General features: G+C 52.3%; 6 protein-coding genes across 6 annotated transcripts; 2 read left to right on the top strand and 4 right to left on the bottom strand.

The window, feature by feature from the left end:
- Positions 1 to 1,513: 1,513 nt before the first annotated feature.
- Positions 1,514 to 2,109, top strand: PMZ80_007716 (uncharacterized protein; the record flags this gene model as incomplete). Its single annotated transcript, XM_064876122.1, has 2 exons — positions 1,514 to 1,824; positions 1,878 to 2,109. The coding sequence occupies 2 exons, from the start codon at positions 1,514 to 1,516 to the stop codon at positions 2,107 to 2,109; spliced, it is 543 nt and encodes a 180-aa protein (XP_064728386.1).
- Positions 2,110 to 4,664: 2,555 nt separating this feature from the next.
- PMZ80_007717 (uncharacterized protein) lies at positions 4,665 to 5,804 on the bottom strand (the record flags this gene model as incomplete). The annotated part of the gene is made up of 3 exons (XM_064876123.1): positions 4,665 to 5,254; positions 5,320 to 5,517; positions 5,690 to 5,804. The coding sequence occupies 3 exons, from the start codon at positions 5,802 to 5,804 to the stop codon at positions 4,665 to 4,667; spliced, it is 903 nt and encodes a 300-aa protein (XP_064728387.1).
- A 287-nt stretch (positions 5,805 to 6,091) lies between these two features.
- On the bottom strand, positions 6,092 to 8,491 carry SEC18 (transport between ER and Golgi ATPase protein; the record flags this gene model as incomplete). The annotated part of the gene is made up of 1 exon (XM_064876124.1): positions 6,092 to 8,491. The coding sequence occupies one exon, from the start codon at positions 8,489 to 8,491 to the stop codon at positions 6,092 to 6,094; it is 2,400 nt and encodes a 799-aa protein (XP_064728388.1).
- Positions 8,492 to 9,116: 625 nt separating this feature from the next.
- PMZ80_007719 (uncharacterized protein) lies at positions 9,117 to 9,950 on the top strand (the record flags this gene model as incomplete). The annotated part of the gene is made up of 2 exons (XM_064876125.1): positions 9,117 to 9,124; positions 9,173 to 9,950. The coding sequence occupies 2 exons, from the start codon at positions 9,117 to 9,119 to the stop codon at positions 9,948 to 9,950; spliced, it is 786 nt and encodes a 261-aa protein (XP_064728389.1).
- A 22-nt stretch (positions 9,951 to 9,972) lies between these two features.
- Positions 9,973 to 11,526, bottom strand: PMZ80_007720 (uncharacterized protein; the record flags this gene model as incomplete). The annotated part of the gene is made up of 1 exon (XM_064876126.1): positions 9,973 to 11,526. The coding sequence occupies one exon, from the start codon at positions 11,524 to 11,526 to the stop codon at positions 9,973 to 9,975; it is 1,554 nt and encodes a 517-aa protein (XP_064728390.1).
- Positions 11,527 to 12,262: 736 nt separating this feature from the next.
- PMZ80_007721 (uncharacterized protein) lies at positions 12,263 to 14,092 on the bottom strand (the record flags this gene model as incomplete). The annotated part of the gene is made up of 1 exon (XM_064876127.1): positions 12,263 to 14,092. One exon carries the CDS (start codon positions 14,090 to 14,092, stop codon positions 12,263 to 12,265), a length of 1,830 nt encoding a protein of 609 aa, XP_064728391.1.
- Positions 14,093 to 14,873: the final 781 nt, after the last annotated feature.

The following is a 14,873-nucleotide window of genomic DNA, read 5'->3' on the forward strand; positions in this document are numbered from 1 at the left end:
AGAAAGTTATGTTGCACCTTCTCCGGTCAGACGATTATGCAGGGCCCGTATAATTCCATCTTTGTTGAATCTTACATACTCGATACCTACCTGCCTGTTGTTCCTTCCGGACGCCGGAACTCGTCGCGCTTTCCAGAAAGTAAGGCTAATATCCAGCGCAGTTTGTTGTTTCACAACTTCTGCCTCCACCGTCGGCATGGACTCTCCTTGTTCTCGTATGCGCCCAGATTCCTCTTACTTTTGTGCTAGCTTGATGCATGTTCCCTTACCGTTTTGTTTCCACTTTGCATCATTGCATTGGCGCCGTCGAGAGCGTTGGCGCTTTGCCTAATCCGTCTACTGCATTTCTGCTGCTTTTTAGGCCACTAAACCCTGTTTGTACCGCAACCCTCGTCTCCAACGCAAATTACGCACTGAAATCAACCTCATGTCTTGCACAATTGCGGCGTAGTGACTGCGAAAGTAGCCTGACTTCGCACATCTCCTCAGCGGTTACTGCTAATTGTGCTTGTAATTGCATGGTTCATACACGACGTCAGCCCCTGCTAGCTTGGCTGTGGCTTCGCAGACCTTCTCTGTCATTTTGCTTGTCAACCTCACCGTCGACTTCCCCTTTTTTCCAACCTCACCAACACAACTCATGGAATGTCAAGACGGACAACTCGATAACGGTTAGAATTACGCCTCCGTTTCCGCTTCTAGATCCCGAAACTAATGCCTGGGTACTGCCGGTCAGTGCCTAATCGCACCAATAATCAATCTCACTGCTGCCGCCCACCATGTCCACCAACTCAGCTCGCTGCGCCTTTCCTCCTCGAGCCTACGCCCAGCCAGAACCGATGATCCCACACGCAAAACCACTCCTGCTGGGTGGGGAAGACGCTGAAAATCAGTCCCATATCCCTGCTTGACTTGAGAGAATTCTGCTATGCTGGCATCCATCTATTGGATCCCTCCCATGAATTAGCCTTCTCCCATACGACATGATGTGCGTCTCCCTGTCGCTGCTTTTACGGTATTACCTTCGGCTATTGCTGAAGGACCCTCACCATGGGACCTTACTGGTCGGATTGTATTACCTCCACTCCCTTCCGCTGCGGGCGGATCATAACGGACTGGTCCGACCATGACACACGCTCCTTCCTTCACCCAATCCGACGACCTCGCGTCTTCCTCGTGTGTCCACTTCCTGCTTTGCCTTCGTAACATGGCGGGGTCGTTGCAGCAGATGGGTAGGATGGGTCGCTCTTTCCGATCAGGATTGGTCCTTCCTTCATGGGTGGGAATGCGTTGGCAATCTTGCTCTTTGAACAAGTGGCTCTCACTCTGCCGTCCATGTGGGTATAAAAGCATGACCCTGTTGAGCGGAAGACTTGTGTTCTTCTTCTTTCCTTTCTATCACTGCTCTTGAGCTTACTGACTTGACTACTGACCAAGAATATCACAAAGTCCTTTGCCTACCTTGAACACTTCACTTGATCTAACATACCACACTACACTACCACATTTCAAGATGGCTACACTCTCCCGTCATCACGGCAACTATGCCAGACCACAAAAGACTCTGCCAATCACCATGCCAACCAAGACTTCGACGGCATACAACGCTCCTGTCTCAAGAGTTGCCATGTCACCACCAGAGATTTCTGATACCAGCACTGTCTACAGCGGTCGTCGTTCCGGTACCTTGAGCGACATCAGCGACGACTATGAATCTGCTCGCTATCCAACTGCCATCGATGTCATGGACGAGCTCACCGACCGCATGGACAAGGTTTCGGATTACACGAAAATGGACAAAGCAATCGCTAGGCAAGCGCAAACGTGAGTAACAGACTAATCACGGAAACATGAAACAGAAACTGACAAATCGACAGTTCCGGGCAACTGAACTCCAAGCAACGAGAATTGGCAGACATGCAAGCACAGCTGAAAGCGCGACGGCAAAGAACACGCGTCAACTTCGACGACATGATGGGCGAAGTTGCCGAAGCACGAACGAACATCAAGTCAGCGCGACGGACTGTCGAAGAAACGAAATCGCGAGCCTCGAAGATTGACAAAGATGCATACGAAGAGGCTCGCCGTAGCCGCCATTCGCGAAGATGAAAATTCCACCAAATTGACGACTTTTACGACTCAACGAATTTCTTTGATTCTTCACGATATGCATTTACGATTTTCGCAACTTCTGCATTTCACTGTTCGAGCGGAGCGGAACGTACTATCATCATTTCATCGCAATGATGCATACAATGCATGCATGCACGAATGCCCAATTCCACTCCCGACCACTCAGACAACACATGAAGTCAAATCACAGCAAATCACACCGAACACCGAAACGAGCGACAACGCCATTCGCACGGAAACCCTGAAACAGCATCCACGCACCTGCATCAGCACAAACACAATTGGCGCGGACATCAACAACGGCAAAGTGGAACAAGTCATCCATAATTTCCGCTCCGCCCCCTAGATCAGGAACAGCGTCTCGCCGCTTTTTAGTGGCGCCATCGGCACCGCAGCTAAACCTTGCAGCCACGCGAGCGGCCGGATCGTGCGCACGCAGGTCCACACTGGGCTCGGCAATGCACGCATGAGATCGAGTCTTGTGCGAGCGCCGGTCGACTAGGCAGAATTGGGCTGACGGCGTGATGACTTGCATGCAGGTGTGCTGCATGAGTGACGCAGCGGGTTCTTTCGGTCGCTGCAGGTACGCTGGTTTCGGTGTTACTGGGTGGGTACTCTGGGTGGAATTGTGGTTTTGGGCCTTGTGGGCAGCTTGAGCCTGTGAGGTCTGGCTTTCGGTGGTGCAGAGGGTGGTCTGATGCTTCTGAGCAGACTGTGCGTGTGCGGGCTCGTGGTATGGCCGATATGAGCCAGGCCTGAGCTTGCGGCAATACGAGGCGCGCTGAGCAGTGCCTGTAAGGTCCCTGGGACGGCTCGCATCTGCGGCACGCTCCAGGCGGCACGACCGGCCTCTTCAGCGCTATATGGGTGCCAAAGGCAGGAACTACAGGTGGTGCTGCAGGCGAGGGACAGTTCTACGTTAGTGGTGAGGCAGCAGTGTTATAATGGGCTTGTGGGCGGCTTTTCCAGGCTTTGTATTTGTATTTGGTAGGCTTCGTTCTTGTAGGCACCTGCAATACCAGAGATATTGGACTTCCATGCCCAGTGGCATACCTGTAGGCTTCATACTAGCCCAGTGCATAGCCTGAACTACAGTGGTATCATACGTAGACTCTGCTAGTGTTCCAGCGTGTCTAGAGCTCGTAGCGCTGCCTAACACGCCGTGGTATAAGCTGAAGATCTGCATAATCGTTCAAACAACCTTGACTGTGTCCCGAAGCCATCTCGTTGGTCCAACAGCTCCCAACACTACCCTGTAACATGCCAACATGCATCGCTGTTGTTCAGGCGGTCAAGCTACACGTACAGTAGGTGCACCGTACTCTAAGCCTTGGTAGCTGAGGAAAGGCACAGTAGCTACTAGCAACTCTGTTCATCAAACCACTACACTTGACTAACTCCCATACTCCGTAGCTGTAGTTCGTATCCCAGCTAAACGTCAAGCACAACATACTTACAAAAGGTCACATGCCTAGCCAGCGTGATGTTCACGTCACATCATCTACAGGACACAACAGCCAATACTACGGCGGCCGTCCCCTCGTCACTCGTCTGTTTCTCCTGCCGCTACTTCTCGTCCACTACAAGGCTGCATAACTCCCCTGATAACCTACCTGCATATGAGACTGAGCTGATAGTCAACAGAGGTCTAACTGATGAATGTTAGATCTATGAATGAGAGCAACATGAAGGATGGTGGAACAAGCCGTGAACACTTCGACTTTCCTCTCCATTCGTGGTCTCACCACGTTCATCATGAACGAAAGAGGAGATCATCTAGATGCCACCACGGATGAACGCTAGGTGTGTGACAAGGGCATTGTAACTGTAGACGGTGAGGCATGGAGTAAATTAGAATGTACCTATGTGTATTGACTTGTTGTGGCTGTTGGACTGGAGTAGAGTGAGCAGCTTGGTTGCTTCGAGCGTTTGGCGTGTGGGTTCTTCTCCGTAATTGAGCTGAGTAGAAGGGCATGACTGAGTGGGTGAGTGCTGCAGGAGTCGAAACGGTTTGAGCTGACTCGCCGCGACAATGGTTCAGCCTGGCTGTGGCGGGCGTGAGTAGCTATTGATAAGGTGAGGATGTATCTGCATGCGGAGATACGTCTGTGGGCAAGTGGGTGACGCAGTGGTGAATGGTGGTCAGCTGTACTCAGTTGTACGCTGTCTGCCTGGACTTGACTGGACGAGCACGGCAACGAACGGTCGTACGAGATAGTGCAAAGTCGTGCCGGCTATATGCTGTAGCGTTGCATCAGCTCCGTAGCGGGTTATGGCGACATGAGCATATCAGTCCATGTTCAACTTGGTGCTCGATTCATATCTCGGGCGGCTGTCGTGAAACTGAGCAGGTCCCTCCGAAATAGCTCGCATCTTCATACTGGCGCTCATCATCTGGTGTCACATCTGATTGTCATGCGAACAAGTCTCCGCAGCAGCTCACTTGTCCACTATACTCCTCAAACCACATCGTTGTCTCAAGTCCGGTGCCATCGTCAGCCCTTTCCCATACTGTCCGCATCTACCACATTTCAACCATCAACAGCAACCTCAACCTCGCTCCCCTTCTCAAGCCGCTCCTCCAGATCCGTATCTGTGTTGCCCATTCCATCCTCACCCTTCTGCTCCGTGTCCACCGGCAACCATCTCCCCCATAACTCCTCAGGCGTCGCCAAGAAACTCGGCTTGAAGAACACAGTAACCACACTTCCATCTTCCATCGTCTCCCGCTTACCAGTCGCATACTCCTTTAACTCCTTGCGTGTCATTGAGATGTCGGTATATGGCGATGTGTAGGCTACTTCGTTCTCGTTGGAGTTGTCGTAGCGTGAGGTGTTACGGTCTCTGGGGTGGGCCGGGGCTCTTTTGTTGGTGTTGGCGTTGGCGTTGGATTTGGATGTCCAGTAGGAGGGGTCAGAGCGGATGTCGTTTGCGCTGTAGATTGTGGTTGTGGTTGGGGCTTGGGTGGTGGTAGATTGTGGGTCTTGAGATAGACCTAGCGCTGGCCGTGTTGGGAGGAATGTGTCGGCTGAGGCGTTGAGCGAGTTTCGGGAGGACGCCGTAGTTGTGGTATCGGGATTTCCAGCTGAGGTTGATTCGTGTGTTCGCTCTGGATTCTGATCTATCATGCTGTTAGCAGAGATCGACTTTTAAGATCTGGGGAGGACCCCAGTATGTGAATCTTACCTGCCGGATCTTCAGATCTCTTACCGCCGGTCTTAACAGTGTTCGGCAGTTTTGCTTCGTTCCCTTTCATGGTTGGCGGTGGTGTTGCTGAGGCACGACCTGATGGAGGAAGACTTGCGGGAATCATGCTGAGAGGTGATTTTGGTTTATTTTTGCGTTCACCAAGTGGTGTTGAGTTACCTGCTGTGGTTGGTGCTTCTGTGAAGGGTTAATACGGTGCTATTCGTGGTCTTGGCATGTAGTCCCGGTCTCTGGCAGGCACGAGGCACGCGAATGGTTTGTTGATACAGTTTTCATGGGAAATAGATCGAACGTTGAGTAGCGGACCGTGCGAAGTTGGAGATCCGTTCACATCACTGCCGCGACTTACTTGGTGGAAGGCTGCTCACTGCGCCCGAATTTAGCTTCTTTCTTTTGTTGCTACCAAAAGAGCTGAAGCCCATCATTTCTCGCATTGCATCATCTTCATGCTCAGAGTCATCCATGTTGGACATATGTGTTCAGCCCTGTAAACGTAGGTTGGTCGAGCTGGTCAATGTCGCAGGATGAAAGGTTGGCAAGAAACGTGTCGGTGACAAGTAACAATATCTTCACGCAGTCACGTGATCTGAATAGGTCAGCCTTGTGAAGCTAGTTTTCGAGAGATGGCAACTTTTGTGCGCCGGGAGGACGCCATGTATAGAAATTAAGTCTGTTGCAAGCGTATCTAGTTATGTCGATAAGCCTGGTCTTGGCATCCCAGGAGGACGCCCGTTATCTAATACGATGCTATCTAATAAGCCTGTTTCTCAGCAATTGCCCGTGCTATGACACTGGCAAACCGGGACGCCATATTCCCCTCGTCCTGTTTAGCCGTTTCTATGCCCAGTAGCACCTTCTTGACACCCACTCCGACCTCTTCCGACCGTGTGATGTCCCGTATCTCCTCAATTGCGTTCCTGATATCATCCCCAGCGAATGCTCCAGACTCCTTCATAACAAGAGCTAACTCGTCGAATGTACGTAGGGTGGGCACAGACACGTCACTATTGAAGTAGCCGAACATGTCAAGTTGCTGTAGTACACTCCTCTCAGTCGTTGTAGCCAAAATCAGCAACCGGCGTCCACTCGGGGGCTGTTTTCGGAGGCATGTAATAAGGGTTTGGAGGATTGGATTGCTGAATCGAGGCCCAATAGGCACCCACTCAAGAATGCGCTCAATACTGTCAATCACCACAACACTCAAGGGACTCTTGTATGCGTCGCTGAAGATCTTGGTGATATGGCTGATCTTCGCGGCTTCACCGAAACCGACCATGTCTTCGGGTGAAAGTAGTTTGATGAAGGGGTACTCCGAGTCCATTGCGATTCGGGCAGCGAGTGCGGTCTTGCCGGCGCCTCCTGGACCATGGAATATGACTGAGAATAACGGGCTTGAATCTGCTGAGCGGACCTGCTTGACGAACAATGCGCCCTCGTCCATGATGGCTTTGATGTAGGAGGAGTAGTGGATGATGCCACCATGGAGGCAGTTCTGCAGCTCCTCTTCCGAGACACCAAAGGCAGGCTTCACTTCGTCAAGGGCGTGCATGAAATCTTCTCGCTTGACCTTCATGTTTACGACGTCGTCGCTGACGCCGGCCATGGTGCCCACCTTGACATGTCGATTGAACGCAAATGATGTAGCCGATTTGACGAGACCGCCAATCTCTGCTCCGGAGAAGTTCTTCGTGATGTGTGCCAGCTCGGTCAGGTCAACATCAGAGTCCATGACTTTATTGTCCCTCATCTTGGTGGTGTGAATCTTCAATATTTGTGCTCGTCCGTGTTCGTCGGGTAGTGAGATTTCCATGTGTACTTCTAGACGACCCGGTCGTAGGAGAGCGTCGTCTATCATATCCATTCGATTCGTCATACCAATGAGCAGGATGTTGTTCAGCTGGTCCACACCATCGAGCTTCGAGAGCAGTTGGTTAACGACACTGTCTCCAACACCCGTACCGCCTCCAGCACCACTACCTCTCTGCTTACACACAGCATCGAGTTCGTCGAAGATGATAATGTGTAAACCGGACTCATCTCCCTTCTCCTTGTACTCCTTCTCTGCGTCCGCGAACAGTTTCCGGATATTCTCCTCTGATTGACCGACGTACTTATTCAAGACTTCCGGACCGTTGATAATTTTTGGCTCACGAGCATTCAGCATCTTTCCAATTTGTCGTGCTATCAAGGTCTTTCCTGTACCTGGAGGACCAAAGAGAAGGATACCCTTAACATGCTGAATACCCAGCTTGTCAACCAGTCCAGGAGGGAAGATCCGGGACGCGAAAGCTCTCCGGAAGATGGTACTGAACTCTGCATCAAGACCACCGATACCCATATCCTCAAACTTGAAATCAGGGGCTACAATTGCATTCGTGGCCGGCCTTCGGGAGGACGCCTTGAGGTTTATCGGCGACCTAGGATCTCGGAAGAAATTGATCTGTGTTTGAGGCGTCAGGAGGCCCCTAGCCATCGGATCTGAGGTCGTAGGTGCATTCGACGCCTTCTCGGACAGGTCCATCAGCTGTACAGTCTTCGTTGTAAGCAGCATAGGGATACTCCTGTGATCCATGAGGAACTTCTGGCCTGGCGCAAATACCTGGTTCTGGAAGATCCTGGTAACTATGCTTGCCAGCTCATCCTGATCGTAGGGTGTCTCTACCGTCTTCTTGCCGGCGAAGCCAATTTCCACGTCCATCGTTCCGAGGTAGGATTGGCCGCCCTGGGCGCTGAATATGTCGTAGGGCTCGACATTGACGTAGTCTGTTAACGCTATGCTCATCCATTCTCTTTGCGGTGTAGATAGGCCGATCTGGCCGGGGGGTAATTGGTCTAGAGGGCGTGCTGAAACGACATACCGCCCGTTGACGAGGAGGAATATGTCCTGGTTGCTCGGAGGGATGTCCCGGGAGGACACCGCTACCAGATTAGAGTAAATGTAGGTTTGATCAGGCGATTTCGTGGGTTGCAGTTGAAGGGCATGGCGCCCCCCCGAAGGTCGCTGCGGCATCCTCTGTGCTGGCTGTTGTGGTGATCTGGGAGGTGGCTGAGGAGGACGCTGTGGCTGTCCATAGCCTTGTTGGTAACCTTGGCTGCTGTTGCCATCTCGTCCACCGAAAAGGGTGTTCCTTCCCCCGAAAAGATTCGACATGTTGCGCTGTTATTGTGTGGCAGGAACAAGTCGGAAAACGCGATCTTCAGGCTCAGTTCTTGTACTGGTGCCCTCCTGGAAGAGATAATCTGTTCTTTTTCGGACGTACAAGGTGGCTCGATTTCGCGAGGTTTGGTACGCAGGTGCCTGTCCGGGTTTTGATGTTCGGGAGTACGCCTGTGACTCGGAAGGTGCAATCGAAGAATCAACGTGGCCTAAGTTCCTTCTTTGCTTGGTTCGCAGGTGCCTGACCGAGTCTGCAATCTTCGGGAGTACACCAGTACCTCGTAGAGAGTGATCGCTGACCCGGAGCACTGATGCCGCAATCGTGCTCAACTTCAGGAGTTAAAACAGGTTCGCAACGTGTTATTTCGTCTTCCAAGAGCACACCGCGTCTATGTCCTCGTATACTTCCAGCGACGTCGATTACAGATCTGTCTTCGAGCAAAGACCACGTATTATTTCCAGCTTACAGAAGTATTCGCCGTGCTGACGTAGATCTGTCCCAACCCTCGGGGAGCGCTAGGCGTGCCGCACCCCCACTGCGGGCATACCGTTAGCTTAGCGCCGTCTGAAGAACATCTCGAAGCATTACCAACATCTCCCATTGCTAAGCATTATCAATATGCCATTGTAGGTGAGTTGCCCCTACAGGTTCTGAACTGGCACTGATACTATTAGACACCTCCTCGGCAAGAAATCATGGAATGTCTACAACCAAGACAACATCGAGAAAGTCCGGCGCGATGAAGAACGAGCACGAGTTGCAGAACAGGAAGCCGAGCGGCGACAACGAGATGACGATGCCGCGGATAGGTTGAGTTTACTAAGAGGAAATGATAGCGCAGAGCAAGATGGGGTCTTCCCGGAACACAAAGTAGCAGGAGGCAAGAGGAAACGAGAAGACAATTACTATGATGACTCGCGGAACGACAAGCGCATCTCAAACCATAGCGTACCGACTGTACTAGACGGGGACAGACACCCGGTCCATAAGGACAAAGCCAACACCTCTAAGTCTGGCGATCCCCTCGATCGCATTTCTAACATGCGCTTCCGCGACGCAGGGGGGCGCCATAGCCATATGCAGCAACCATGGTACAGCTCCCTAAACCCGGGGAGCGCTCCAGATACGGTGGGCAGAGATGTCTGGGGCAACGAAGACGCCGGTCGTCAAGCACGGAATCAGAAGAGGGTAGTGGATAATGATCCTCTACTGGCCATGAAGAAGGGCGTGAAACAGCTGAGGGAGGTCGAGAAGCAGAAGAGTGAATGGCGAGTGGAGCGTGAAAGGGATTTGAATGAAGTCGAGGAGCTGGCGAGACGGGAGAGACATCGGAGGAGGAAAGAAGATAGACAGAAGCATGGCAGGGACAGAGACAAGTATGGAAATGGGCGTAGAAGTCGACATCGAAGTCGCAGCCGAAGTCCGAGAAGAGACAGACGAAGTAAGTCATAACACAGATAGGCACAATGTGCTCCTACCTCACCGCAACATCCTGCGACACCCTCCTCGCAGCATTCTCCTGTCCCGACGCCAGCGCATCAAGTCGCGCAGCTTGCACTTTATGCTTCTTGATGACTCTATACCACTCCGGTTCGACTTGTCCTTCCTCCTCAACCGGTCCATCCGACGGCAAATCCAACAAGGATATCATCATACTAAAGTCCGCCCCCAGTCGTCCCAAACTATTAGCTGCATACAGCACCTGAACCAACAGTGACTCCCTCGCCGCCGCATCCGTGATATTAGGTAGATACGTCTGCAGCGTCTCCATCAACAAGCCCACCAGATGTAACGGGAATGAGGCTAAAGCAGACGGTAGTCGTAGTACCTCCTCATCTTCACTCGTCGTCGACGACGTCCCCTGCGGAAATATATTCCTAAACATCTGCACCGTCGCAAAACTCTGCTCCCTGAATATCTCAATATACCGCTTTAGATACCGTTCCGTCTGTGTTCCCTGCATCGCGCTACTTGGGGTGTGAGATGATGTCCGTCTCTGTAACTGCGGCGTCGTGCCAGTGCCACTGCCGGTGCCAGTCCCCACATTCTGACTCTGTTGACCCTGTAACCGTTTCTCACTCTCCTGATCCGCTAGATCCCTCATCGGCGCAAGTGCATCCTCCGTCATGGACAAAAATGTACTCAGGCGTGCAGCGAGGAAAAGCGCGCCAAAGGAGCCCTCTGTTGCTTCTTCTGTTGCGTGACCATATGTCGACATACCATGTCCATGCCCCGTACCCGTCTTCATTGACGACGTAGAATCCACATTTACAATCGTACTCCCCCCCAACTCAGGCACAACCCGTCTCAACCACCCCACCGTCCTAATCGCGCTCGCAAGCCTAATGTTACTCCCCCGTAGACTCCCCAAGAGATTTACCGTCATGTCCTTCATTGCATCCTCTGCCTTGATTTGGATATCAGCCACGAGCTGGCTGTCAGGGTAGAGGATCTGTAGACGTCTGATATGGGCGTGGAGATCGAGGGCAGCGGTGTAGTTTGCGGATCCTGATGGTGCGGCGGCGGCCGAGGCGATGGCTGTGGAGAGGAGATGTGGGAGTTCGAGGATATCACTTAGCTTGTCGGCTTGGCGGGAGAGGAGGAGGGAGGATTTGCGGTGGGTGAGGGCGGTGTTGGCGTTCGATTCATCGTTGCCCGCGGTGGTGGTTCGGGCGCGACTATATGTTGCTGCGAAGGTGCTGGTGCTTTCATCGAGGTTGGGGACGCTGTTTTTGATATCCGTGGCGGTCCGGGTTAGGGTTGGGATGGATTCTTGGAGGGTGGACAGTTGGTCGGAGGATATGGTTGTTGAGCGGTGGGAGCGCGAACTTAGGGCTTGGAGGGAGAGGAGGTTGGTTTGGGTGGATTGGGTGAGGGATTGGGGTTCTGTGGTTGTTAGGTCTGTGGGGCGGAGGGAGAGGAGGCGGGAGAGATATTTTGAGAGGGTTGAGGTTGAGGACGTGTCGGTTGTGTTGGGCTGGTTGTTTGTGTTCTCGGTGAGGAGGAGTTCGAGGAGTGGGTCGGCCATGATGGCTGCCCTTGTAGATTGCCTGGATCAGTCGAGATGATGGTGTTCTTGTCTCGTGTTTATATCCCGAATTTGAGATTGCTGGCTCGGCGATTCCTGTCCTTGACCCACCGTATGTGCATAGATAGGCTGGTGTTTACAGTGTCGACAGAAACAATAATTGGGATTTAAATCGCTAAGCTGAGTCGAAGAGGCGCGAGAGGTCGTCTGAAGTTCAGTGGGTTGTCATTGGAAGCGTGCGATAAAGGGAGGCGAGTGCTTCGAGGCTCAAGTGCAACTTTATTCGATGTTTTGTTTACTGACCATCGGTCGAATCCAATTCCTCGCATCTAGCAGGACACGGATGTGCTATCTACGCTTGTCATCTCGACGCAAGGCCAATGGCTGATACTGGATCGAAGTCACAGCTCGACTGACACCGGCACGAAACATGCGGTTGCTATAAGAGTAGAACTAAGGTTTAACATTTCAAAGCCATAGAGGCTTGGTCTTCTAGACCGCCTACACCAGGTAGGTAGACATGAACTAAACAATCGCAGACCTGAAATAGATCAGGTAAATGGGTATCATACAACTGAATAAATCGCCAAACAAATCCTACTAGATAAGAGGCGCTTCATCGCACTCCTCTTTCCAATCCAATTTCTAGCTCTCAAAGCCAGCTCTTACTCGCCACATACCTTAGTCATTGATGACATCTCTGTGTACTTTTTTCGGGTATCTCTCGCATCTCTTCCTACGCAATCTCCTCTCTGAACCTCCCATTCCCAATCCCCACCGTCCTCTCACTAAGCCTACTCGGCACCCTCTGCCCCGCAAGACCAAGATTATGACCCAGCCCAATCCCCGGACTAGGCAACGGCATCTCGGGTATATCCTCATCCATCGTCACTGGCGCCTGAATCGGCAATCTGATACTACTGGTATTCGGTGATTGCGTAACCGGTGTGCGCGCAGGACTACTGCGGAACACGGCCACGCCATCTGGTTTAGATCGTGGACTCGCCATATTCATGTTCATGTTGCGATAGAAGGCGGTGTTGAAGTCGTCGTTTGCGAAGTCGCGGCGGTCTGTGGTCTTTGTGTTTGTGTTTGCGAGGCTGGGGCGGCGGGCTGATGCTGATTCGGCGGAGAAGATGGAGGGGTAGACTGGGGTAGATGGGACGGAGTGGGATTGGGATGTTGGTCGGCCGTCGCCGATGTAGGTTCCTTCTGCGTCGCGGTAGAACGAGGATTCGGAGAGGTCGCGGTTGTGGTGTGTTGCTGGGACTGGTGGGTTCATTTCCTTCTCAAACGCGCCGTAGGAACCGCCAAATTGGTCGCCACCCGTTGTTAGCACCGGTGGGATTTTACGGCCGGAGACACGTTGGAACCCTTTCTCTGAATCTGCTCCTCCTGTCGTCGATGTGGTGTTGGTTAGCATGGTCATGTCTGACGTTGGCCGCCATTTCTTCATGCCTGATGCTATCGCTGCTGGTGGGAAGAAATGGGGTCTTAAGGCATCTGACATTGGCGCAGCTGCGCCTATCAGTCCTGAACCGCCGCGACTATGCCCGGAGTTCAACTGTTCGGGAAGGCGACCTTGCTGTTTCAGGCGTTGTCTATACCATCTGAGCACATAAAGTACGATGACCAATACCAAAGCTATGCCAGCGGCACCTCCTACGACACCGCCGACCAGCTGTGTTTGTTGCGGACTGAGTACTGGACCGGACGATCCGCTGTTATCGTTACCATCGCCGCTACCGCTACCGCTACTACCACTACTTGTAGCTGCCGACCCTGCGTTCGTAGCTGTAGCTCCAACTACCGCATTACTGTAGCCTGCGTCTGTGGTTGAGGTGGAGGAAGTGTATGTGTCCGTAAAGTCCTGACCAAAGACGTATTTAGACGACGAAGATGAGGCGAATCGGGAGCTGGTAGTAGATGTGTCTTCATCGTCGGAGTTCGAACCTGTCTTGCTTGATTTCCGGGTTGAGGTTGGTGCAATGAACGTGCCGTTATCGTAAGATACATGGAACGTGCTCGTCTCTGTTACTGTGATGGTTTTCTGGGATGTGAAACTTGTAGATATTACAGTTGAGTTCGATGATGAGACGGTCAGGGATTGGACACTGCTGGAGCTCGGCTGAGAAGACGAGGAAATGCCAGGCGTTGACGTCTCGGACGAACGTGACGAGTCGGATGCCGAGGCGGAAGCCGACTTTGAAGCCGAGCTAGAATCAGAAGCAGGCTCGGACTCAGATTCAGGCTCAGATTGAGAACTGGCGCTAGTTGACACACTCATCGCTGGGACAGTCAAAGTCCCAAGACTACCCAGCGACACAGCAACGTCCACCGTCGGAAGAGCGATCTGGGTAGCAGGGCTGTCATCGTTGACAGCTACTTCGAGGACACCGGCAGTCACGGTGACATCTGGTGCTCGTGGAAGGATGACCTTGCCAGGGGCCCTCCGCTGAACGTGCGGTCGTTGCAGATTTGTCAGGTCCAGTGTACGTGTCGGTATAGGAAATACTGGGCCCTGAGATAGTCTCTGTCTCTTCGCAGGTCGTTCCATCATCTTCATCTCATACTAGGGTACTCTTTAGGTAGGATAAATGGCGAAGGTCGTCCCACTGTTGAGGTAGATGGTGTTTGCGGCACTGATTATGCTCTCTTGTTGTTGGTACGTCTCGACAGTATGCATATATCGATCGATCTGGCTTATGGGCCTCGAATACGATAGTTCCTGGTAATGGTGGGAGGGCGAAATTATGCGATTATCGAGTAAGCAATATTATCGGTAGCGAGTGTATGGGCCGTGAAAGATTGACAACAGTTGGAGCGAAGGGATGGCGACAAAGGAGCGACAGTGAGGGACGGGCGCAGATGTGAAGAGGTCGAGGACGCTGGGAACAAGGAGCAAACATTCGAAGGAGATGGCGACCCAAGTGGCAATGCAAAGGCGAAGTTGCAAAGATGGTGTGTGCCAGTCCCAAACACTAGAGTACTACGGGGAGTGCTTGCATGCATGAAAGGGCAGAAACTGCACCCTAGCCGGCGAGTAGGTGGGCCGAATGCAGGCACCGGGCTGTCACTAAAGCCATTAGACACATGCTAGCCACCTGCCACCACTATCGAGATTACCATCTTGGGACTAAGCGTGGCGCTAATATGCGGTACCTGCAGGAAATAGAGCTTGGCTAGTGTTCGGGAAATTATCGAGACCAGGGGGCATCATTTTCTGCGGTTGTGTAACATCGTGCTCGTCAAAAGCACTACATGTTGGACATCTTTCAGCCCGCATACGCAATAATGTTCTGGATGGGACGAAGAGTAACGCTGTCAATGCTGCAGGATGCCGAACT

Source organism: Knufia obscura (genome assembly GCF_036327395.1).
Source record: "Knufia obscura strain CCFEE 5817 isolate CBS 148926 chromosome Unknown scaffold_9, whole genome shotgun sequence".
NCBI classification, from domain to species: domain Eukaryota; kingdom Fungi; phylum Ascomycota; class Eurotiomycetes; order Chaetothyriales; family Trichomeriaceae; genus Knufia; species Knufia obscura.